We start from the raw sequence: 24,221 nt of genomic DNA on the forward strand, positions 1-24,221 counted from the left end.
AATTTCAGCAATACATTTTTATATTGGGAGGATTGAGGGGTAAAGTAGAGCAAAGTTGAATATAAAATGTGTTACCAGCTATTATTCTAAAAATTATGAAGCATGAATTTTTTTTTTATTATGTTTCTTTCTCTTCAGGTCCTTCTCTAGGGCTTTACCAAATCAAACATTCTATGCCCAGAAAAATTAGCAACAAGGTATAGTCTATATACAAAGGCTTATGTTATTTAACTATGAATATGGAATTTAAATGGCAATCAGAACTGGATACAGGCTAAAGCAAGTAAAAAAGAAAGAAAAAACTTCCCTAGTTAGCTCAGGAGACTTTTAATAGATTACTCTTCAGATAATTGCCTATGATACATAATTTAAATATTTACTCCTGTACAGTAGGGCGTTAAAACAATCTATCACAATGTAAGATACAGTATATTTAGATATGATGCTGATTTACAAATTCCAGGATTCTTTGTTGTGGTTTTCATAATTTTGTTGATAAAGTTTTATATATTCATCATTTTTTATTTTATGTCATTAACATTAGCCAAACTAAACTTCTCAATAGAACTTGAATGTGGTGGCTATAATGCACAAGTACTGCAAAAATCTTACAACACATTATTTGTTATGGTAACTGTCAGTGAGAAAAAAACTATTTTCCTAGTTTAGCTTAATTTGTTATATTTTTGTGCTTATCAGAAATATTTTGTTAGTTTTAGGCAGCTGTCCCCCCTCAAAAAATTCTTAAACATTTGCTGGTTTATACTTAACTAGTATTCTACTGAAAACAAAAATTAATATATATTTTGTATTGAAGAAATATAAAGTCCTTTGGATTTTTTTTATTAAGATTAAGCAGTTTGCTATTTTCTTTTGTTAGGCTAAGCCTGTAATAGTGCTTTATTGTGAAGAGTCAAAATTTGTAGGGATTGCAAAGGCTAGCCTGAACAATATGTTATTACAAATTTTTAGGTTAAACTTCTGTTTGGTAAAATTCTAGTTTAGATAAATTTGTATTATCTTGAAAAAGGTTTAGGTTAGGAAAATGAAACTTTTAGGGATGGGTCTAGAGATGAAACTATATCATGGGAAAGTATTTTGGAGCATCCAACTCTACTCTTTCTCTCTCTTAAAAATGTTTGCCTTAAATTACCTTAAATCACATTGTCTAATGAAATAAGGATTAAATCTGTAGAATTGCTGGTTAGTGATGATGACAGTCGGAAATCTCAATATTTGGTCCACACCCTTAAAAACGCTTGTGTATAAAAGTGAAACCCTTGCAAAATAAATCTTCTACTTAAATGACAAGAAAAAAGCGTTTTTAGTGTCATAACTTTGCTCAATTTCAATTTATGAAGTTTCCAAGATTTGGAAACTTTCAGGATATACATTTCCCTATATTTAAATACAAAACACTGATATGGCTTAAAATTCTACTCAAATAAAAAGAATTGCATTTTCAGAGCTAAAACCAGAGAAACAGAAACTGCTTGCTGAAAATTAAGGTAAGATGTTGTTTTACCAAAATTTTAATAGTTACAGACCAGTCCAGTATGCAAAATTCCCAGATTTAAAAACAGAAGAGGGTTATCACATAAGCTTAGCATAGCTTCTCAGAGTATGTTTTTAGCTATGGATTAATCACTGAAAGTTTCATTCACCTAACATAACCCCAATCAAAGATAGCAAAAAGTAGCTAAACTGGAATTTGAGTGGAAATTTAATCTATAGCCTGGTAGGCTAGTAGAATTCCAATCAAAACAAAAAGAAGTTAAACTAGAATTTTATCCTCTGTTTAGGGTAGCTCAACAAAGCTAAAGTCTTATCATTTAGGACTTTTTTATAGATAATTTTGCTTTTACAGTATGAATACAACATTTTCCAATATATTACCTGAACAATTTAACCAAAGATTCCACTAATTCAGACCTTCCTATCTCTTCAAATATACCAGAGAGTATGCTAGATCATTTTTCAATTCTCTCTGACCTCAAACTAATGTGAAATATGTCAAATCCGGAGGAAATTAAGCCAGTGCTAATCATTTAATTATAATAGAATGACACTCTTAACACTATACGGATGTTTTATGTTTGAAATTTTTTGCCCAAACCGACAAGTAAAAAGATGTGTTTTCGTGAACCAGTTTTGTTTGAGCTCAACCATATGTAATTTTTTTCGTTTTCGCGTTAAACATTCAAGCTGGTTAAACCAAAGCTGTCATTGGTTAAACCAGCTGGTTGACGCGAAAAAAGGCCTTAAGTGACATCTGGCCAGACAAGTATTTGTTGCTATCTTTTAGGGGGTTAAACCTCGATTAGTAAAAGTCCCATTGGACAAGTAAACAAACGCACCCAAAATGTCGGAAAGCTTGATGATGGTGATGGAGGGAATATCGTTCCGGAGTTGCAACGTTTTCTGTCTACGAATATGTTCCCTGAGTATCATAAATGTCATACTTAAGCCCTGTCTTAATTGATGTGTCGGCTTGCCTCTAATTGGTAGATTAAATAAGCCGTGGCTTTTTGACTTAAATATAAGAATTGTCAATTTATTAATATCAGCAAAATGAATCCTTGTCAATTCTATTTTCTTTGAAGCCATCCAATCCTCTTTGTAAATAACGAGTGAGATTTTGTATTTACAGTGAACTAAATTTCAGCACCCATGCTAAGAAATCTGTGGCTAGATAAGTATACCCTTTCCAATCGATCTCCTAAAGCCATAAGATTTCCGTGTGATGGACCTGTTGTTTTAAGCTCGAAGCTATAATTTCTATATCCTCTCTATATTAAAAAAAGTATACAACAGTTTTCAAAGACGTCCCACCAAACTTATATCCAGGAGGTGAATCTTTTTTACCCTTGAAGACTAGCTTACCTAGTTCTCCAAACACTTGTATAAAGAATAAATAGATACGATGCCTTGCAGCCAATAATAACTGATGAGCTCAGCTATGCGAGAAACGGACAATCAAGATAAACTAATAATTTCCCCAATGCAGAATTTTGTTCAAAGGAGTTTTAACACGAGAATTAATAAAGATGACATTATCCGTTATGGTTTGGCCTCTTTTGATAGCACTGAAATTTTCAAAGTTAAGCATAATCTTTGAAATTTAGCAAATGACTGGGTCTTTAAGTGATTTGTAACTAATGCAAAACTGAATAATCTGAAAACATTTTTTACCCTTTCAGCAAATGTCATGCTAATACTACCTATGTTCCCAATTTCGTAGTTTACCGCCCAGCCGATGTACCCTATATTCCAGAAATGATTTACTCTCACCCCTCATCTAAAGGTAATACGTGTGAGCAGCTCCTTTGTGTCGTTTCGACTCAGTTGCGTGGTTACATTGAATACTTTCCTAAGCTTTCATCAGGTGCGATGGTGAATTCTATAATCTCTGATGACGTTACTGTTGCAATAAACAAGTTACCTGCTGAAGTGAAAAATCCAGCAAGGTGTAAAAAATTACTTGATAGCCTTTCTGGTCATGATTCAATGACTAGTGTCTAGGCAAATCGGGAAAAATTAGTGATTAAGCTGGATAAAACCGTCTCCAAAGATTTCTGTAATGCCATACCAAATATATTCGAAAATGCTACTGCAAAAGTCATCGCTTGTAAGTACCTTAGCTTGCTGTCTATTTCGACACTTACTTTGATGTTTTGCTTTTTAAAGAGTGCCCAGGAGTCGAAGAGACTGTGAGGTTCAGGAGCTCTTGTGCTGTAAAACAAAGTTTTGCTAATGCTCAATCGCTGGAGCTGTTACTAAGAGATGGTGTGAAAGTCAAAAAATTTTTGTCTATAAGTGACAATCATTACAATTATGGGTAGCATAAATAAATTGAAAAAAATCATTGAAATTACAATCTGAAATATCCTGGCAATGGATTTATTGTTGCCACATCCGATTTTATTTATTGGAATTTTTTGAGTATATATAGGTTAGAAAAGTCATAATAGTGAACAAAATGTAGGATAACTGTAAGAAATATATGATGGCAACAAATTTATTTTCCATAAAAGAAAAGAAAGAGGAAACATGGAAGGGATTTACATTTAGATTATCTCAGAATAGAACAATAATATTTTCGTTAGCGTTTCTATCTTGGAAATTTGCTCTGGCCTTCAAAACAGAACTTAGAGATACCCATCAAAAAACAACAAGTATTCCAGCTTTGAACACTTCTCCGTCTACACGATTCTATCACCAACATAAAAGCATCGTTACACAAATACGATGCTATTTCAAAAAAAATCAATCAAATTAAAATTATGCTTTCTTTTCAGCATAAAGAAGACACGATTTTAAAAATTACGAGCATAAATGCACTCCTGTAAGTGATCAAACTGAAAGAATCGCTTTTCCAATTAACTGCACTATAATTATATTTGAAGTAAGAGACTATTTTATTTATTTTATAATTATTAATCTATTCATTTAGCAGTATAGATTAAAGATCGCAAAGATACTGCACTTCTTTTTCTAAGATAAAAAACAATGACGAATTCTAGGATTAGGATTATGAGCAAGATTGTCTTTCCAATTTATTCAATCTTTTTATCTGGGTCTCTTCTATAAAACCTAACTCTAAGAACATGAAGGAGTAAAGTATATGATAAGCTATAAGAAAACGATATAATAAAGTTCTACTTCAACAAGTTTTTCAATTATTATTAAAATAAAGGAAAAATAAAATGTACTGGATTCTTCATTTTTACTGTTTTTTGAATCCAAAAGCGATTTCTTAGCTTAGGAAGGCCATACAATGAACAAAAGGAGCATACAGGCCATACAAGGAGCAAAAGGAACATACAGGCCACATAAGAATCAAAAGGAGCATACAGGTCATAAAGGAGTAAAAGAGCTTGGATGAGCAGTAAATTCTTTTAGTGAGGGGAGAGCAAAAAAGATAATTTATTCCAAAAATGTAAAGAGTTCTGTTTCTTTTAAAATTTGAGAAGGGGAGAGAAAGGAGCAAAAGCAAGAATTTCACGGATAATTTAATGAATTTAAGATTGAAAACCCTTGATTTTTATTTGAATTTTACAATTACTTGATGCTGTTATGTTGCAACGACTTTTTATGTAAAAATAAACGCCATTACACAAAAAGACGGCAACAGCAAACAGTCTTCCACAGAGTTCGTTATGAATTACTGCTCAGCTCTAAAATTCAAAATAGAAAAGGAAAAGGACGTCAATCGATTGGAGATACAAGACAAGGAAAAAAGTGATAAAAAGAAAAAAGAACAGCTCTAAAACTTAAAATCGACCCTATATATAGAGGACAAAATTAAAATCTGCGTTTGTTTTAGCCATCCTTCGTTTTTAGTTCTACTAAGATGTCATCACAAGAGGATCATTGGTTGAAACTAAACAAGAATGGAGGACAATAAAATCATCAAAAAGATCTTATTGTCTTTTGCTAGGCAAGAACAAAGCATTGGGCAGCAAACAGAACTTTACTGAGTTAAGTAACTGGTAGGTGAAACCGAAATGCCCTAGAAAAGTACAGTATAATCTGTATTTAAGACAGGGAAAGGCTAAGGAATTCCGGTCAGGTCAAAAAGCTTAGAAAAGATACAAAATGTCAAAAAGGGAGCTATAGAACAAGCAAATAGCTAGAAGAACTCATCATATAGGGAACGGCAACCGCATAGTTAAAAAGTGGGTAAGAATTTTACATCGTCGAGACATTTAACACAAACAAAACTTAATCTATGAGACACTAAATATTAATTAGCACATTTTCAAAATAGAACAAAAAACAACCATTAAGTAAAAGCATGAGTTCATTTGATCTGCAAAAAAAAAAAAAAAAAAAAATGTCGTTAGTCATGCGCTTGGACGTGAAAGAATAGAAAAGAATTTTAGCAAAGCAGGGTCAATAATTATCTCGATTCCACAGAGTTCGTTAGGAATTACTTCTCAGCTCTAAAATTCAACCTAAAAAAAGCTCGTTTTCGCCATCCTTCGTTTTTAGTTCTTCAAAGATGTCCTCGCTTTTATGCTTATAATGTGTTTATTTTGTTGTACTAAAAATGTAGTTTTAACTGAAAAAACGCCTTACAAGCCTTAGCCAGATTGATTAGCAACTACAGATACAATTTCAATCAACCACATAGAATTTCAACCACAACTAAAATGGAAAGGATGCCTACTTGGAACCTCAAAAAATTTGCCTGATTTTGAAAAAGGTGGAAAATAACCCTAAAGCATCAAGTGATCCTTATTAAAATCTCACCATCAGACCCAGGGTATCAGAGAACCCTCTTGTAAAGGTTTCAAACTCTTATAAACAAAAATGTGATTTTTTCCCGAAAGAAAGATCACGGAAGGATATTTATTATTTCATTTTAAAATGTTTACTACTCATACTACAACTGTTGCTAAATAATAAACAGAGGGTATTACACTGAAGCTTTCAAGGAACATTTAGACGGACGTTGAACTAAATCAAAACGAACATTTATCACGAATATTGTCAAAAGGGTGACAAATTAATATCTAAAAAACGGCTCAAATTATCAAGTTAGACCTTCCCGGGTCTAAATAGTTCAGACGTCTCTCTGTGACCAAAAGAGGAAATGAAACGAGAAAATGAGAACAATAGCCAACGCCATCTAGCTAAAAAAAAATCAACATCACACAAGTTTCATCAAAATACTTATTTTTTTAAATGCTGTCTTTTCCTTTTGCCTTAACCTTGATCAGAGATGATTGAGGTATTTCTCCCCAAAAAATAGGCCCATCTGTGTCGCGTTTGTTCTTTAACTAACATAGTCCTTCCCAAACTTACTTCTTCAATCGCCTCTTTTCATGAAAAAATATACCTCAGATCCCCCTGCGGATTATTTACTTTCAAATTTCAATACCAAATAAACAGAAAACAGTAAAAACATAATGTATCTACTTTTTCCGTAAATCAAACTAAAGAAAGCAGGGAATTAGAAAAATCGATGCTATTAATAAAACAATTTTTATTATAAAGTATAACAAAGTAACAAAATTATCTACATTTGTAGATATTATTATTTATTATATATTATTAATATTAGATAATTATTTGTTTTTTAACAAAATCTTTAAACTAGCTGTCGAACTTAGAATAGAAAAGTAATACAAAACAGTTCAAATATGCAAAATCATCTCATTGAGGAAGATGAAACTTGCTGCTAATTTAGAAACTTTGCTGCTAATTTAGCTAGACTTGGGGCAATAGTAGTCTTATGACACCTGTCCTATTCTGAAAAATCATTTTTTTTGTGTATTTGAAAATTAAAAAATAAAATAAAATTACAAAAATAACAAAAAACCAGAAGATAATGGTCCAACATTTAAAAGCATCTTGTTTTCAGACTGACAAGTTTTTTCAACTGAAAGTAAATAGCAACATTAAAAATTAAAACCAACAGAAATTAATACCTAAATGAAGGGGATTGTCCCCTCCTCAACGCCTCGCTCTATACGCTAAAGTTTTTTTCTTCTTGGAAAAAGGGTCTTGCTGTTTTAATTAAACGACCCTAGTGTTTCAGGAGTCATTCTTAAAAAATTGCAACAAAATTCAAACTTAAGAGTAAAGAGAGGTTTTGAGGAGGTGGCAACCCCATTAACAGACTGAATAATTTGGTTCGTTTAAATTTTTAATGTCACTTCTTACTTTCAGTTGAAAAAAAACTTGTATTTTTACTATATTTTTGAATAATTTCAGAAAATATGACCCCATCTCCACGGAGGAGCCCTCTTACTATAAAAGTATCCTTTAGATAATTCAATACCCCGGACAATTACTTTTAACCACTCCTCGTGTAAAATTGAGACGGAAAAGAGAAAGCAAGCCAAATAAAAAGAATTTTATTTAAGTTTGGAATTTTATTAAGAATTTTTATTTAAGAATTTTACGTAAGTACGATTTGTTAAGAATGAATTGCATTTTATGTTAAAAATGAAGTTTTTTTGCAGTACTTAGCCATTATGAAATAGCCAGACCCCTAAATTAATGGCAAATAAACTTATTTGTAAATACTATTTGTTTAAGATGAAGTGTAATTTATGGTAGAAATAATGATTTTTAACTGTTCTTAGCTATTATGAGATAGCCAGGTCCCATAATTAAGGGCTTATAAACCTATTTGTTTATTTAATTCATGCAGAAGAAAGTATATTTTATGAAAGAAATAAAAAAAACTTAGATGTCCTTGGCTATTGCTATATAGAAAGACCCCTAAATTACGGGCCTATAAACTTATTTGTAAGTACAATTGCATAATTTAAGTGTTTTTTTTCTGGTAGAAATAACAATTTTTTAGCAGTCCTTAGCTAACACGAGATAGCAGGCCCATAAACTTATTTGTAAGTATGATTTATTTACAGTAAAGCATATTTAAGGTAAAAAATAAATATTTTTAGCCGTCCTTAGCCATTAAGAAATAGCCATTTCCCTAAATTAAGGACCAATAAACTTATTTTTAAGTACGATTTGTTTAAAATGAAGTGTATTTTATGGCAAAAATTAAATAAATACAATTTTCTTCTTCACAAAAACTGAAAGCAAGGAACGGCATTAAAACTAACAGAAATTATTGCGTAAATGAAGGGGTTGCCCCCTCCTCAAAACCTCGGTCTTTACACTAAAGTTTTTCAGTACTTTTAAAAAGCCATTTTGTTCTAATTAATGTTTTTGTGTTTCAGGAATCATTCTTAAAGAATTGGGACACAATTCAAACTTTAGCGTACAGATGGATTTCCTGAGGAGAGGGCAACCCCCATCATATTAGTAATTATTACTGCTTGTTTTAAGTTTTAATGTTGCTCCTTACTTTCAATAGAAAAAAAAACTTGCTTTTTTTATTGAGTTTTGGTTATTTTTAAATAATTCCAGGAAATCTGAACCCACCTCCACGGACGGAACCCCCCTTACCATAGAAATATCTTCTATATAATTCAATCCCGGTTAAAATTTACCCCAAACAATTACTCTTAACCACTCCACGCTTAGGATTGAGACGGGAAAAAGAAAGCAATACATATAAAAAAAAATTTGTACGAGAATTCTGGCAAATTTCCACAGTCTGTAACTTCCCCTGACAAGTTCACTCCCTGGAAACTTCAACCCCATAGAAAAACCCCAAGTAGAAAATTCCCCCTCCCCCCTGGAAACCCCTGGATACCTAGAAAAATCATAAGAGGATTGATTTTCCTGTACTGCTTGCTGGAGCTGTAGTAATAAAGAACAGTCTTCAAATTAAAAACTTGGGTAGGAAAACCAACTCGATTCTACATTTTGAGTAATAGGTGGGGATGAGTAAAAGAAAGTAGAGATAGGAAGGAGGTCCGAGTAGAATCCTTCTTTAAAAACTTTGATCTTGTGACTGACAAACGAAGCAACAACATGATTTAAGTTAAAGTTGAGGAAATTAGCTCAGAATCTGAAGTTATCCTTCTTAGGCCACTTTTTTAAGAAACCTGACTAAAAGCTTGCAGACAGACGCAAATCGTGAATCAGATTGTTCTTTTTATAATTTGTAGGCATATACACGTTAATTACTACATGAGCTTCAACCTTTGCTGAATCAACCTTTTAATCAGGGTTCCTTAAGTAATTACAAATAAAAAAAAAACAAGTTTTTTTAACAGCAAGTAAGGAGCGACATTAAAACTTAAAATGAACAGAAATTATTCCGTATATTAAAAGGGTGGTTCCCTCCTCGACACCCTGCTCTTTACGCTAAAGTTTGACTCTTTGTTACAACTCTACTTTTACAACAATAATAAATACATAAAAGATGAAACTTATATATTTTAAATAAGCAAAATCAGTATATTTTAAATTTTCAGTTTATTTTCTTGACTCAGGATGCAATTTCTTGGTTGAGTAGACTTCAGGAAGAGCAGAAGAGCTGGGATGAGCAGTAAATTCGTTTAACAAAGGATGAGCAAAAAATAAAATTAGTTCAAAAATGTTAAGGGCTCTATTTCTTTTAAAATGTGAAAAAGAAGAAGAAAAAAGGCATAAACAAGAATTTTACAGAGAATGAAACGAATTTAAGGTTGAAAGCCCTTGATTTTTATTTTAACTTTAACATTACAAGAAGCCTGGTCTGTTGCAACGCCTTTCTCTGTGAAAATTAAGGCTATCACACAAAAAGACGGCAACAGTGTACAGGCTTACACAGTTTTACTGCAAAATTTACTGCTCAGCTACTGCTTGGCCTAGAAAAGAAAAAGGACGTTAATCGATTAGAGATAAAAGACATGTAAAGAAGTGATAAAATAAATAAATAAACAAAGAACAGATCATTACTTTAAAGGAGCAATTTGAATGGGTCATCGGGTTAAGATCATAATTCTGACCTGGGTGCAAGGAAGACTACAACCGCCACTAGTGATTTTTAGGCATTCTTTTCAATTAACCTATTATTATGCTCATAAAACTCTCATTGTATCAAGTATCAAGATTCAAACCCTATTGCATTCGTTATTTTTCTTTGACAGAATTTGGAGTGTTGTCAAACAAAGGAATCAATTTTTTTCCTATGCAAGTTTTTGGCATGCTATTTTTCTGAAGTCCTGTGGTTTTAACCCTTCAACGTAATTCGACATTTCCATTATCCTTACACATCTAAGTTTCAGCTCTACCTATCCACCAAATTTCCTTATAAAATTGGTTTTTTGAAGATTGAAAAATAAGTTGAAAATATGCCAGATAAATAAATTTTATTTATTGCAAAATAAAATTTTGCGAAAAATTTTACTATTGCTAGATAAAACTTGCAAAAACTTACTTTTGCAAGTTTCCCATTATCACCTCAAACCCCCCAAAAAATTTAGTGATTCTTATTTTACGACAAACAACAAGATGATTTTCTTCACTTTTGAAGTTTCAGGCAGCTAAATAATCCTCGAAACGCACTGAAACTTTTCTAGGTCTGCAGTGGCACTGGTGTTCTTCCTTTCTTCTGTTTCTCTCTCCTCATTTGAATAATTTACCACAGATGATAAATGAGACCCAACAATTAGAGCAAATTCTGTGGAAGTTGTTGAACATGTAAAAATCAGATAATGGTTTGTACATGCCTTTATTATTCTTCCCTACTTGTGTTCAGTTCTTTTTATAACTTAGAACTTATTAAAACCGGTATTTCCAGAACCAGCGAAAAACCTTTTCTTTTTACACTAGTTCATTCATGTTAAACAATTTTAAGTTCTAGAATTTCCTGAGGAGAGGGCAACCCCCATCATATTGCGACTCAATGGAAGGAAACACGCCCTTCATAGGAGTGAAGCTTAGAACACATCAAGGTGGAAGAGGAGCGTGTTCAGCTGTGTTGGCCTTAGGCGCTTTAATGCTGAAATGAATTGCTACAAGCAGTAGTATAAATTGAAAATGACATATTGGTTCTTCAATGATGTCCAAAAGGTAAACATTTATGAAAAAAAAAACCAGAGAAATCAAAACAAGAGAGATACAAATAAATATAAATAGAAAAATAAAAGAAAATTAACTCCAATTGACCAAAAGACTGTACACGCAAAACACTAACAAGAACGGAAGAATACATAATGATTTGTCAGGTGGTAGAGCTTTTACTGGATATAATAAGTGTTTTCTTTTTTTTACAAGTTAGTTAAAACTAAAAAGACAAAACTTTGGCTTTAAAATTTGTTTGATCTCCATTTCAAAGGTAAAAACAGTTTCAATATGGTTGACAAAAGTACAAACCACTGTTCTTTTATCTCTTTGTTAACATAAAAAACAAGCAAAATCCAAAAAAAAACAAAACAGAAAACAAAAAGAAAATGCAGTGAAGTAGCACATGGATTAAACACAAAAAGCAGAAAGACAGCAAAAGAGAAAAAATTAAAGCACAAATTTTAGACACAAAGAAAAGATAAACAAGAAAGATCAGGAGAAATTGATTTGATTATAAACGAAAGAAAGCTTACTTTAAGTTCTTCTTCTTTTTCTTTTAGCTCCAAATGCGCTGTCTCCAATTCCAGGGATCTGAGATTCAACTGTGATTTGATATCATTATTTTCGCTCTGAAGCTTCGAAATATTCTCATTCAAGTTTTCATTTTCTTCTTTACTTTTTTTAAGCATACTTTCGTATTCTGATTTTTCTTGTAAATTCTTTACTTTATTCTCTTGCATATTTTCATACTCAATCAATTCCATCATTTCTTCTTCTTCATTGGCACATTGCAGCTTTTTCTTCACATCTTCAGTTTCTTTTTGCTGTCTTTCAATTTCAATGGCATGATTTCGCTTTTCGCTTTCCAATCTTTTCGTAACAGCCGCAATTTCCGCATTTTTCGCTTCCAGCGTTTCCTCTAATTTTCTGATATGTTCCATTATTTGTGCTTCTGAATATTTATGTATTTGCTCCATCAGATGTTTTTCTTTTTTCATTGTCTGCACTCTTTTTTCCTTCTTGTGTATTTTTTCGGGAAGTTCTTCCACTAGTTTACACTTCTCCGTTAACATGAACTCTAAATCTAAATCTTCTAAATCTTCAACTCGGTCTCTTGTAACTTCAAGGTCTGATTCAACCTGCAAAAAATGAATGCCGATTGACAAACAAAAAATAAATGTCGACAACCAAAAATTAAAAAAAAAGTCGATTGCACGGAACATGATCCGATCATAGTTCGAACTATTCCCGAAACCTTTCCAACTTTTTAGGGGGGGGGGGGGATCGTTAGAGATGGATCGCTCTGTATCAGAACAAACCAGTCCATTTTACACGTACCGTTACCGCAACATTCCTATAGAATAGAAAATTTTTCTTGTGTTTGTTTACTAAGCTCATATTAAAGAGCTATTTGAGATATTTCGATACGTGTTCAGAGGCGCTGAAAAAATCTTCCTTTCATTGCAACTGTAAACCAAATATATCTAGCTTTTTTAGGCTGATAGCTCTCAGCTAGCTCTTACAGAGCAATTTTAGTGTACCTATAATGGCAGAGCAGTGGCAGTTCTGGCCTCTGTCGCGCCCGAGCCAAAATCTAGATTAGCGCCCCCTTCTTTTTCTCCCAAAATTTTCACGCCAAAATTTTTGTTTATTAACAAATTTTTCCATTGACTCGTATTTACATTTGGCTTTTATTACTTAGCCTCTACAAAATCATTAATTACCTCGTCCCAATGATTGTTTCTAGTTCTTTAAGTTCTACAGTCTTTAACCATAAATCCTTCAGTCACTCCTGGCCCATAGTCGACCTGACCTTTCTTTATTAATTCATATAAGTGCTGCCCCCCCCCGCACCAAAGAAGTAACGACAGTTGTGAGAGAGTTGAAAAAAGGACGTTCATCTGCAATCCATGGGATTACAACAGATGTCCCGAAGACATCCCTTCGACCCACCATAACTGCTTGGACTGCTCTCCTACTGGGCATATGGAATAGCGAAACAATCTCAATAGATTGAAACAGGGGCATATTGGTCAAACTCTTCAAGGAGGGTTATACACTAATCTATGAATGTTTTTGTTCTTCAAGATAAAGTATTGTGTCAAACAGGGATGTGTACTATCCCAATTCCTATTTATAATTGTTACGGACTACATTCTAGTCTTCAGACTCTGGAGTGAAGATTTGCAACCGATCGATCTATGACCGGGACTTCGCTGACGTTGTTGTTCCTCTCGAAGAAGCGAAACAGCGACTGCAACGGCTACTCGACGCTAGAGATGAAAAGATCCAAAAAGTAGGGTTTACAGTGAATATCAGTAATCTCTGCATCAGTAATATCATATCAGTATCAGTAATATCAATAATATCAGCGGAATATCAGTAATATCAGAATATCAGTAAGACAAACAGCATGGACACATCTGACTTTCCACTGAAACTGAAATACAACGATAGAGCAACTGAACAGGTCAATGAATTTAAGTGTCTCGAGAGTTTGAATAATTACAATGGTGAAATAGCCAATGAAATAAAGAGGAGGATTAGACAAGCTACATCGGCTTTAACAAGTAGAAACCAATCTGACGGAGTAAAAAATACTCTATGCAATTGAAGCTCCGCCTCATAAATAGCAATGTCCATTCTCCTCAATACAAGTGAATTCTGGATACTAAATGTTCAAGAGGAGAAACGCACCCTAGCCTATGAAAACACATGCCTTCGAAGAATACTGAACATATCGTGACAGGAAAAGGGTACGGACCTAAGAGTTTGCCAGTAAACCTGTCAATCATTAGTTACTGAGCTTCTGAAACGTAGGAGATGGACGTACCTTAGCAATGTCCTTCATATGCCAGAGGATCGACTCCTATGTAATATTTTATGAGTGGTACCCTGAAGGGAGGCACGAAAGAGGTCCTCCAAGACAAGCCTTGTAACAACAGTATGAACAGGATCTGAGAAGAGGAGAGATACTTCTTCAGCCACAGTGGAAGGACGCCAGGGCTGCAGCTCAGCTTCGTGATGTCTTGTGAGGTTTCGTAGATGCCCTACGCGCGATTCCCGGCTCTTGAAGATCTACAATCTATGGTAAACGACCTCTCAGTATTGACCAACGACACTGCAATCGCTAATGACATAATTTATAATAGGCAACTCTTACTTATGTGAAAACCCCTTCATCTCTGCATTGCACTGCTAATTCTAACACATCTAACACCATCTTTCTTTAAGGAAATGTGTCGGTGTTGAATTATTTTCTTCCTTTCTTAGAACTCATGGAACAACTGAAAGGGATTCTTATCATTGCTATATTTTTACTTTTATTGTGTTACTTTCTTTAGTTTTCAAGGTATAATGATGAAGATGTGAGAAAAATAAGAATGTTGGAATCAATTTGCTTATACTTACCGAGAATTGCGCCCTCTACTTTATTTTAATAAAAATAAAATTTCAAAAATTGCAAAATGATTATACCCGTTAAATTATTTTTTGAATTTCGTGCCTCTAAAATTTCTGCGCCCGGGGTAAGTGCCCTCTCTACCCCTGCTAAAACTGCCACTGTTGCAGAGCGATTCAGCAACTGTCTGATGGCCTTTATGAAATCAACCCGAAGTAGGGGATTCAGCTTCAGTATCTTAATCTGAGGAAAACAAATCCAAGAAGTTACCGTTCGGTTTTTTCCATACGTCAGTCATTCTAGCACTGGGATCATGAAGGCAAAACCCAAATCTATCTTATAAATATTCCGACCTTTCAACGAAATACAATTAAATAACAGGCGGATAGAAGTTAGCTCTGTAGCACTGCCTACGTGAAGAACCGTGTGCCTTCCATGTACTATTTTTTCCACTGGCCACTTTGAATGGATGCAGAAACTTCGGACGGAACCATTTAATTAGAAATTGGGGGCTCTAGTGCCCTTTTTAAAGGGGCAAAAATAATAGGAAGGTAGCCAGCCTCCTTTCTGTGCCGTTTTACTGCTACTCTGGCCCACGTAGCCCCCATAGTATCGGATGAAAATTCTGATACGATTATTTTATCAAGAAACAAACCGAGGTCTAATGAAAAGAACTCCGGGGTGTACATCACCCTAACAGCCCCAGGGACAAAGCCCTTAATATTTGTAAATTAGCGCAATGAAAACGGAGGCAATATATATCAATTTAAGTGAGAGGATGGTTAAATTACACCTTTTTAATTTAGGATGATGCAAGACCCTCTAACTTCTCCCTCAAATGGCTCCTTCTCCTCCTCCATAACAAATGTAGACATGTTGCACCTTGTCCGACTGGTAATTTTTTTTAGGAACGTCAAGCGAATTACCTTAAAAGATCAGGTAGTTTAACCAAATAAAAATACAGTAAGAGTACGCATATATCAGACACGTTTGACCGCGGTTGCAGCAGTAGCTGCAGCCTAGCAAGAAACAAACCAGCGTCCGTACTAACCAAAAATTGAAAAACGAATTTTTTAAACAAAATTGGCAAGTGAGAAAAAATTCACATTTCCGGCTGATTTAGGAATGTCAACTACTATCTAAATTGGTATTAATCATAAAATGTGATTTGAAAACAAATTTACGGCAATTTTGAATAATAGACCAAAACCACAAAGAAGTAGATTCGGGTAGAAATCAAAAGTAGGCCATTGGAATCACCAAGATCCAAAGCCCAAAATGGAAAATTAACAGTTCCCCGGCTTGAACAACAAGAAAAATCACTTTCTTGTATGGGTGGCACTAATCTGTCCTCTTTTTCCTTTTGTGTTATCTGCTGCTAGTGGGGTATTGCATCATAGAAAGTAGTTTCTCATTTTAAAGGAAATTGCTGCATCTACTCAGTCTTGTGATAAAGAAAACCCAATAATTAAGAAAAATCTCATTCACACATTATGGGATTGGTATTCAAATGACAGTGTCAAATCAAAAACACAGAAACAAATAACAAAAATCTTTCCCAACGAAGCAATAAAGAAGCATTAGTTTTTTGGGCAGTTTGAGAGGGGGGGGACACCAAACTTATTCATGGTGACTTTGCTCGCTTCTTCATTTCAGCATTGCCACAGAAGGTTCATTTCTTCATTCATATTTATTTTTCCTCCCTATTATACAGACTAACTTGTGTGATTTTAAGTTTCGAATTTGCTTTTTAACTCGTGCGGAAACACTGTTTTAGTTTTATTAAAAGACACTATTTAGGGGAGTAATTTTCATTAAATAACAGAATAATAACACTCAATCTGTTATTATACTAATTTCAAATTTAGAATTCTCATTATACTAAGGGCTGATGCAGGGATGTACGCCGGGGGGTACAGGGCCCACTCCCCTTCGCCCCGAAATCCTGAGAAGTTTCCAAAATTCAGGATAGTTCTAATTCAAAATTCTAAGTTACATTTTTTTTTAATGGAACTACCTCCCCCGCCCCTGAAAAAAAAAAACTCCTGGGTCCGCGCCTCGGGCGATGAGACAAAGTCAGGTTAGGTTAGAATGATCATGAAATGATCTAGGTTAGAATGATATGAAAGATCATGAAATACACATACAATATTGCATTTTACTATTCCCTCAGAGGTTCTTTGGCCTGTAAAGAAGGGGGAAGATAAACGAGTCACTTACTCAGAAAAAAAATAATCACTTACAGAGAGAATAACAAAAAGGAGAAGATAAGAAAATATAAATAAAATAAAACTATAGAAACAAAAATAAATAGACTAAATTAAGTAGTTCAATAGATTAAGTAGTCTCCAATGAAATAATCATATATATATATATATATATATATATATATATATATATATATATATATATATATACTAGCTGTTGGGGTGGCACTTCGCGCCACGCCAACACCTAGTTGGTGGGGGCGCTTCGCACCCCCCCCCCCCGCGCGAGTAAGTCGTTACGCGCCATTGTAGTTGTGTCCCTGTGTCCCACCTGTAAATATATATATATATATATATATATATATATAATATATATATATATATATATATATATATATATATATATATATATATATATATATATATATATATATATATATATATAGATGTTTTTAAATACGTAAAACTTGCGAATATACAAAATTCTTGGCTGTCCCATTGTCTGTGCATATAAATAGATTGTCAGGTTTACCGACTCTTGAACATAAAACATATAATTGTCCATGGGAAAAACAATCTGTATTCAGATTTATACCTCATTATTCTAATGATTGCCCTTGAGCTTTGTTGATTGTGATTGCTAATCGAACATTCCCTGTGTCCCGGGTGGTTGCTAATCGAACATTCCCTGTGTCCCCGTCGTCATTTATATATCCCCCTATGCCCCCGGCGTCCCCGTTGTTGTTGTTTCCCTGTGTCCCAGTCGTCATTTGTGTCCCGGTGACCCAGTCTGTAATTTCTCTTGAGTGTCGCGGTCGTCATTTATAATCCCCGTGTCCCGGTCGTCATTTTTGTCCCGGTCGTCAATTGTGTTCCGGTGTCCCGGTCTGTAATTTCTCTTTGAGTGTCCTAGTCGTCATTTATATTCCCTGTGTCCCGGTCGTCATTTGTACCCCGGTGCTTTGTTGATGGTGATTGCTAATCGAACATTCCTTGTGTCCCAGTCGCTTCTCTTTGAGTGCCCCCGGTCGCTTTCTCTTTGTGTGCCCAGGTCGTCATTTATATTCCCTATGTCCCGGTCGTCATTTGTGTCCCGATGTCCCGGTCTGTATTTTCGTCAGTCGACAAAAATAACGTCAGTCGACACACAAACATGACGTCACTCGACAGACACAAAGACAACTTGTTTTATATACATATTAAATTAAAAAAATAACTAATTTTTTAAGCTGAAAGTAAGGAGCGACATTAAAACTTAAAAACGAACAGAAATTACTCCGTATATGAAATGGGTTGTCCCCTCCGCAATCCCTTGCTCTTTACACTAAAGCTTTTAATTGTTTTAAAAAGTAGAATTGTGGCAAAGAGTCAAACTTTAGCGTAAAGAGCGAGGGATTGCGGAGGGAACAACCCATTTGATATACGGAGTAATTTCTGTTCGTTTTAAGTTTTAATGTCGCTCCTTACTTTCAGCTAAAAAGATTAGTTTTTTTAATTTAATTTCTGAACGTTTTTGAATTAATGCATGTTTGGTTTTGGCTCTCCGCACATAAATTATTAAAATGAAATTTGTATATTAATTCTTTTATGGCTAAATGGCTTTCTCTTAGTTTTGATCAGACGATTTTGAGAAATAAGGGGTGGAGAAGGAGGCCTAGTTGCCCTCCAATTTTTTGGTTACTTAAAAAGGCAACTAGAACCTTTAATTTTTAACGAACGTTTTTATTAGTAAAAAATATACGTAACTTAAGAATTAACTTACGTAACAAACTTTCATACCTTAATATTTTTATTATGTATACGAGGGGATTTGTACCCTCGTTAATACCTCGCTCTTTACACTAAATCGTAAGTTTTGTCCCAATTCTTTAAGAATTACCCCTGAATCAGAAAGGCCATAGAATAAATAGTTGAAATTACTAAAAATACTTTAGCATAAAGAGCGAGGTATTTATCTCCTCCTAAATACCTCGCTCTTTATGTTAAAGTATTTTTAGAACCCCTCATATTCGTAATAATATCTATTCGTTTTAAGTTTCAATGCTACTCCTTCCATTCATTTGAAAAAAGTTTTCATGTTTATTTTTCATTGTTTTCTTATAGTAATGCTAGAAAATCCTGCGCCCTTTTCATTGAATTTTGCTTCCCCCATGACAGATTCCTCCAAGGAAAGATCCTACAACATAGCCCCCTCTCCTCAGCCACACCCCCAAACAAAATAAAATCCCCCTGAAAACGTCTGTACACTTCCCAATAACCATTACTATATGTAAACACTGGTCAAAGTTTGTAACTTGCAGCCCCTCCCCCAGGAATTGTGGGGGAGTAAGTCATCCCCAAAGACATAGTTATTATGATTTTCGACTATGCTGAACAAAATGGCTATCTCAAAATTTTGATCCGTTGACTTTGGGAAAAAAATGAGCGTTGGAGGGGGCCTAGATGCCCTCCAATTTTTTGGTCACTTAAAAAGGGCACTAGAACTTTTCATTTCCGTTATGAGCCCTCTTGCGACATTCTAGGACCACTTGCTCGATACGATGTCCCCTGGGAAAAAGAAAAAAACAAAAAAACAAACAAATAAACACGCACCCGTGATTTGTCTTCTGGCAAAAAATACAAAATTCCACATTTTTGTAGATAAGAGCTTGAAACTTCTACAGTAGGGTTCTCTAATACGCTGAATCTGATGGTGTCATTTTCGTTAAGATTCTACGACTTTTAGGGGGTGTTTTCCCCTATTTTCTTAATTAAGGCAATTTTTCTCAGGCTCGTAACTTTTGATGGGTAAGACTAAACTTGATGAAACTTATATATTTAAAATCAGCATTAAAATGCGATTCTTTTGATGTAGCTATTGATATCAAATTTTTTTTTAGAGTTTTGGTTACTATTGAGCCGGGTCGCTCCTTACTACAGTTCGTTACCACGAACTGTTTGATATATATATGAAACAATTAAAATAAATAGATATGATATCTTCTAAGAACCCAAAGCATTTTTAATTAATTTTTTTGAACAAACCGAATGAGTGACACCTTCGAGCTGATTCGGGCAACTTATTCGACACAAAATGACACGCAATTAAAGGATTAAAATCTGAATCGCTATTTCATTTTTAATAAGAAGTTTTGGTTGAATTTCACATTGTAAATTAAGCTCTGTAGCACAACAATGTTCTTGTTCTTCCTTTCAAATGATAGCCAGACCACATTCAAGGGGTTTGAGCCCCCTCCCCTCGGAAAAGTTTGTCTGACTAGTAAAAACATAACAAAAATAGATATAAACAAATTTTGACGTTTTTTTTTGGCTTTTCTGTGTAAACCCCATGAAACAGAAATCCTTGTGTAACCCCCCCCCCCCAAAAAAAAAAAAAATGTTGGATACAGCACTGAATTATTGGTTAATTTTTTCAGCAAAAACGATTTTTAATTTAGCTACAACAAGATAATGCCATCTATATTCGATCCGTATTTTGAATCAAATAAAAAAAAAAGTTTTTTTGACTGCAAGTACGGAGCGACATTAAAACTTAAAACAAACAGATATTATCCCGTATATAAAAGGGGTTGTCCCCTCCTCAACGCCTCGCTCTTTATGCTAAAGTTTGACTCTTTCTCATAACGTTTATTTAAGGAAAATTGCTGTTAATGCAGGGAGACCATTGTCTGACCTGTTTTTCAAAACCAGTAAAAATTGTGTGGCTGCCAACAAATATGATGTCTGTTGTATTGTAGCGAGTTTTTAAGTAAAGTCCAAGCAATCACTTGAACTTTGAGATTGGTGGCAGGGGAAGCCCCATTCCTTTGAGGATAGTATATTTCAATGTTTTTATCTACTTTTATTTTAAAAAAAAATAAAAGTAGTAAAAAACAAAGATTATTTTCTATTCGTTTCTTTGAATTATTTATGTAAACCTGGTATTTTGTCTTTCCGATAGAAGAGAGGTGTTACCCTTAATTTGACAGGGTGTTATAAGCAAGCATTGTAAGCAAGGGAGACTCTTGCTTACAATACTACCACACTCATGTTATGCATGCAAGGCTTTCATAACCTGTCCAGTCGATTAGAACCAATTTCAGTAGCAATCAAATTTTTTACAAAGATAGAAGTCTAACAGTTATTAAAGTTTGTTAATACAGTAGAATTGATAGTTCCGCAAAGTTGCCCCATTTTGTCTTTTAGTTACTAAAGTTCAGTATCTTTCTAAATACTCAATTTATCTTTATCTGCAGGGTAAATTTGATGTTCCCATACCTGAGCTGCCCCTACCCGAGCCCCAAAATCTTCAAAGAAAGAAGATACCAAAAGAGAATCCAAGAAGATGGAGAAAAAGGTTGAGAAAAAAGCAGCTTTTTCTCTGGTTACTACTTTTTTTTTTAAGTATTCTCTTTTGGGTTAGACCAAAATTCATTAAGTTGTCAACTTAAAATAGCAATAATGGAATTGAGAGAATGGGAATCAACTAATTCTTCATTCAGCAGGAGGGATGTACTAAAGCACACGATGGCTTGCCCCAGCCCCCTAGTTGAATTCCTGGCTGACGGGCCATGAAACGGAGATCAACACCACCGGATTGGTCTCTAGGCCCTAGGGACGTATCCTCCTTACTTTTAATTCTTTGAGTGTGACTGAAATTTAATACAGAGTATATGAAACCCAAGTATATGGGTTTTCTTGTATATTAGTTCGTCACAACTTGGTCGTGGAACTTTATTGGTGCTTGTGGACTGTTTTATCTGTACCCACCTCCCCCCTCATATATGCTATCATTCAGTTATCTTATTTATACTGCTTGTATTTTATTAATACAGATTTCAATTCGAAAATACTGCAAGTAAGAATGCTGGGCCAAGGATAGACATTTTATTGTTTTCTCAAGATTAGTTTTTGCCGACAGTTTAGAGGAAAAGTCGAGTTACAATCAATTTTTTAAAATATAATCCAAATGAGGGTTGCAGGTTGTTTCTGGAAAACCAGTGGGGCGTAGGGCAGCTGCTGATAACCAACACTTAAATTAAAAAAAAAACAAATTCGTGCCCTCGAATTTTTTCTTTTAGTGTCTTTTCTATTTATTATTTTGAAAGAGAGGTAAGTTAAATTAGAGGGAACAGGATGGAATCTGTTTTCTTTGATGCTTGTTTTTAGTTCTCTGAGATATCGAATTCCTTCATTTAAGAAATAGTAATTGCTTTTTTTCCCGGAAAGGAGTATCAGAAAACGAGAAAACCCATTGAAAGTTAATTTTATGGTTTCATTAGACTGATGTCTGACCCTATCCCCCCTCTCTGTGTGTTTTTTTGTGAAGGCCCTATGGCTCCAATGTTTTATTATTTATTTTGTATTACTTTTTTTTCCCAGAGGCACTTCATATGGAAGGGATCATCGTATGAACTTCAAAGAGGGCTCATCCGATTGGAAATCGGAAGGTCTGTTTTCCTTTTTATGAGTCAAAGGTGATCGGAGGGCAAGTAGCCCTTCCCACGCCCTTTTCCCCAAATACATCCAATAAAAATTTTGAAATTGTAATTTTGTTAAAAATAGCTCAGAGGTCATATAACATGAACTCAGGGATCGACACAGCCCACCAGGGCCAGGGGGCAGGCGTTGTATGGCCTGGGCGTATATATGGTTCTTATAGAAGGGGTGCTTGTATAAACTCCAGAGAGGGCTCATTTGCTTGGAAATTGAAAGTTCTAGTTCACTTTTTAAGAGTCAAAAGAGATCAGAGGGCAATTAGCCCTCTGAGGTGTGATGAGGGTCAAATGTATAGGTAGAATTATGTTTGTGAAGGCCCTATGGCTCCAATGTTTTGTGTGTTTGTTTGTTTTTTGTTGTTTTTTTTTCCAGAGGCACCTCATATGTAAGGGATCATCGTATAAACTTCAGAGAGGACTCATTCGATTCGAAACCGGAAGGTCTATTGCCCTTTTTATGAGTAAAAGGTGATTGGAGGGCAACTACCCCCCCCATGCCCTTTTCCCCAAATACATCCGATAAAATTTGAAATAGGAATTTTGTTAAAAATAGCTCAAAGGTCATATAACAAAAACTCAGGGGTCGAAGCAGCCCCCCAGGGCCAGGGGGCAGGCGTTGTATGCCCTGGGCTTATATATAGCTCTTATAGAAGGGGTTCTTGTATAAACTTCAGAGAGGGCTCATTTGCTTGGAAGTTGAAAGTTCTCCTTTTTAAGAGTCAAAAGATATCAGAGGGCATTTTTTTTATTGGATGGTTTTGGGGAAAAAAGGACCTGGGGCACTATTTGGCCTCTGATCTCTTTTTACTTTTAAAAAATAAACTAGAACTTTCAATTTCCAATCAAATAAGCCCTCTCTGAAGTTTATACCAGCATCCCTTCTATAAGAACGATATATGCCTCGAGGGCAGAACTTACAAAGCCTACCCTCGGGCCCTGGGGGGGGGGGTGATGACCCCAGAGAATTTGTCATAGAATCTTGGAACTATTTTTAACAGAATGGTTATCTCAAAATCTTTATCGAATGTGTTTGGAGAGGGAAAAGGGCATGGGTGGCTAGTGCCCTCCGGTCACTTTTATTTCTTAAAAAGGGCGCTAGAACTTCCAATTTCTAAGGGAATGAGTCCCCTCTGAAGATTGTATTAAAAATAGAAGCTTCAGATTAAACTTCATGTTAAACTTCAGATCACCAGATACCAATACCTGTTAAAATGGTATTGATAGATTTTATCAACGAGTACGGTTATACATCCAGAACAAAAACTAATATAGTTTTGTATTAATCTAAAACGGATGTAAATACGCATGACATTCTTAAAATGTGCTAAAACAAATTTTTCTTTGTTTCCTTTACGTAATTACTTAATTTTTTAAGTAATTTGTAGTTGTTTTATTTTGTTTAATCAAACAGTTCGTGGTAACGAACTAGGAAAATGTTTTTTATTAATGTAAGGAGCGATCCGGCTAAATAGTAGGCAAAACTCTAAAAAATGGAATTTTGATATCAATAGCTACACCAAAAGAATCGCATTTTAATGTTGATTTTAAATATATAATTTTAATCAAGATTAGTCTTACTAGTTCGTGGTAACGAACTGTAGTAAGGAGCGACCCGGCTCAATAGTAAACGAAACTCTAAAAAACGGAATTTCGATGCTAAAAGATATATCAAAAGAATCAGATTTCTATGCTTATTTTAAATATACAAGTTTC

At 34.4% G+C, this 24,221-nt stretch overlaps 1 protein-coding gene across 1 annotated transcript; it reads right to left on the bottom strand.

Moving 5' to 3' along the window:
• Positions 1-9,847: 9,847 nt before the first annotated feature.
• On the bottom strand, positions 9,848-21,662 carry LOC136043166 (meiosis-specific nuclear structural protein 1-like; the record flags this gene model as incomplete). Its single annotated transcript, XM_065728096.1, has 3 exons — positions 9,848-10,223; positions 11,958-12,563; positions 21,527-21,662. Coding segments are annotated over 3 exons (754 nt in total), but the record flags the coding sequence as incomplete, so codon positions are not given.
• Between the last annotated feature and the right edge of the window lie 2,559 nt (positions 21,663-24,221).

Source organism: Artemia franciscana, unplaced genomic scaffold (assembly GCF_032884065.1).
Source record: "Artemia franciscana unplaced genomic scaffold, ASM3288406v1 Scaffold_3408, whole genome shotgun sequence".
NCBI classification, from domain to species: Eukaryota; Metazoa; Arthropoda; class Branchiopoda; order Anostraca; family Artemiidae; genus Artemia; species Artemia franciscana.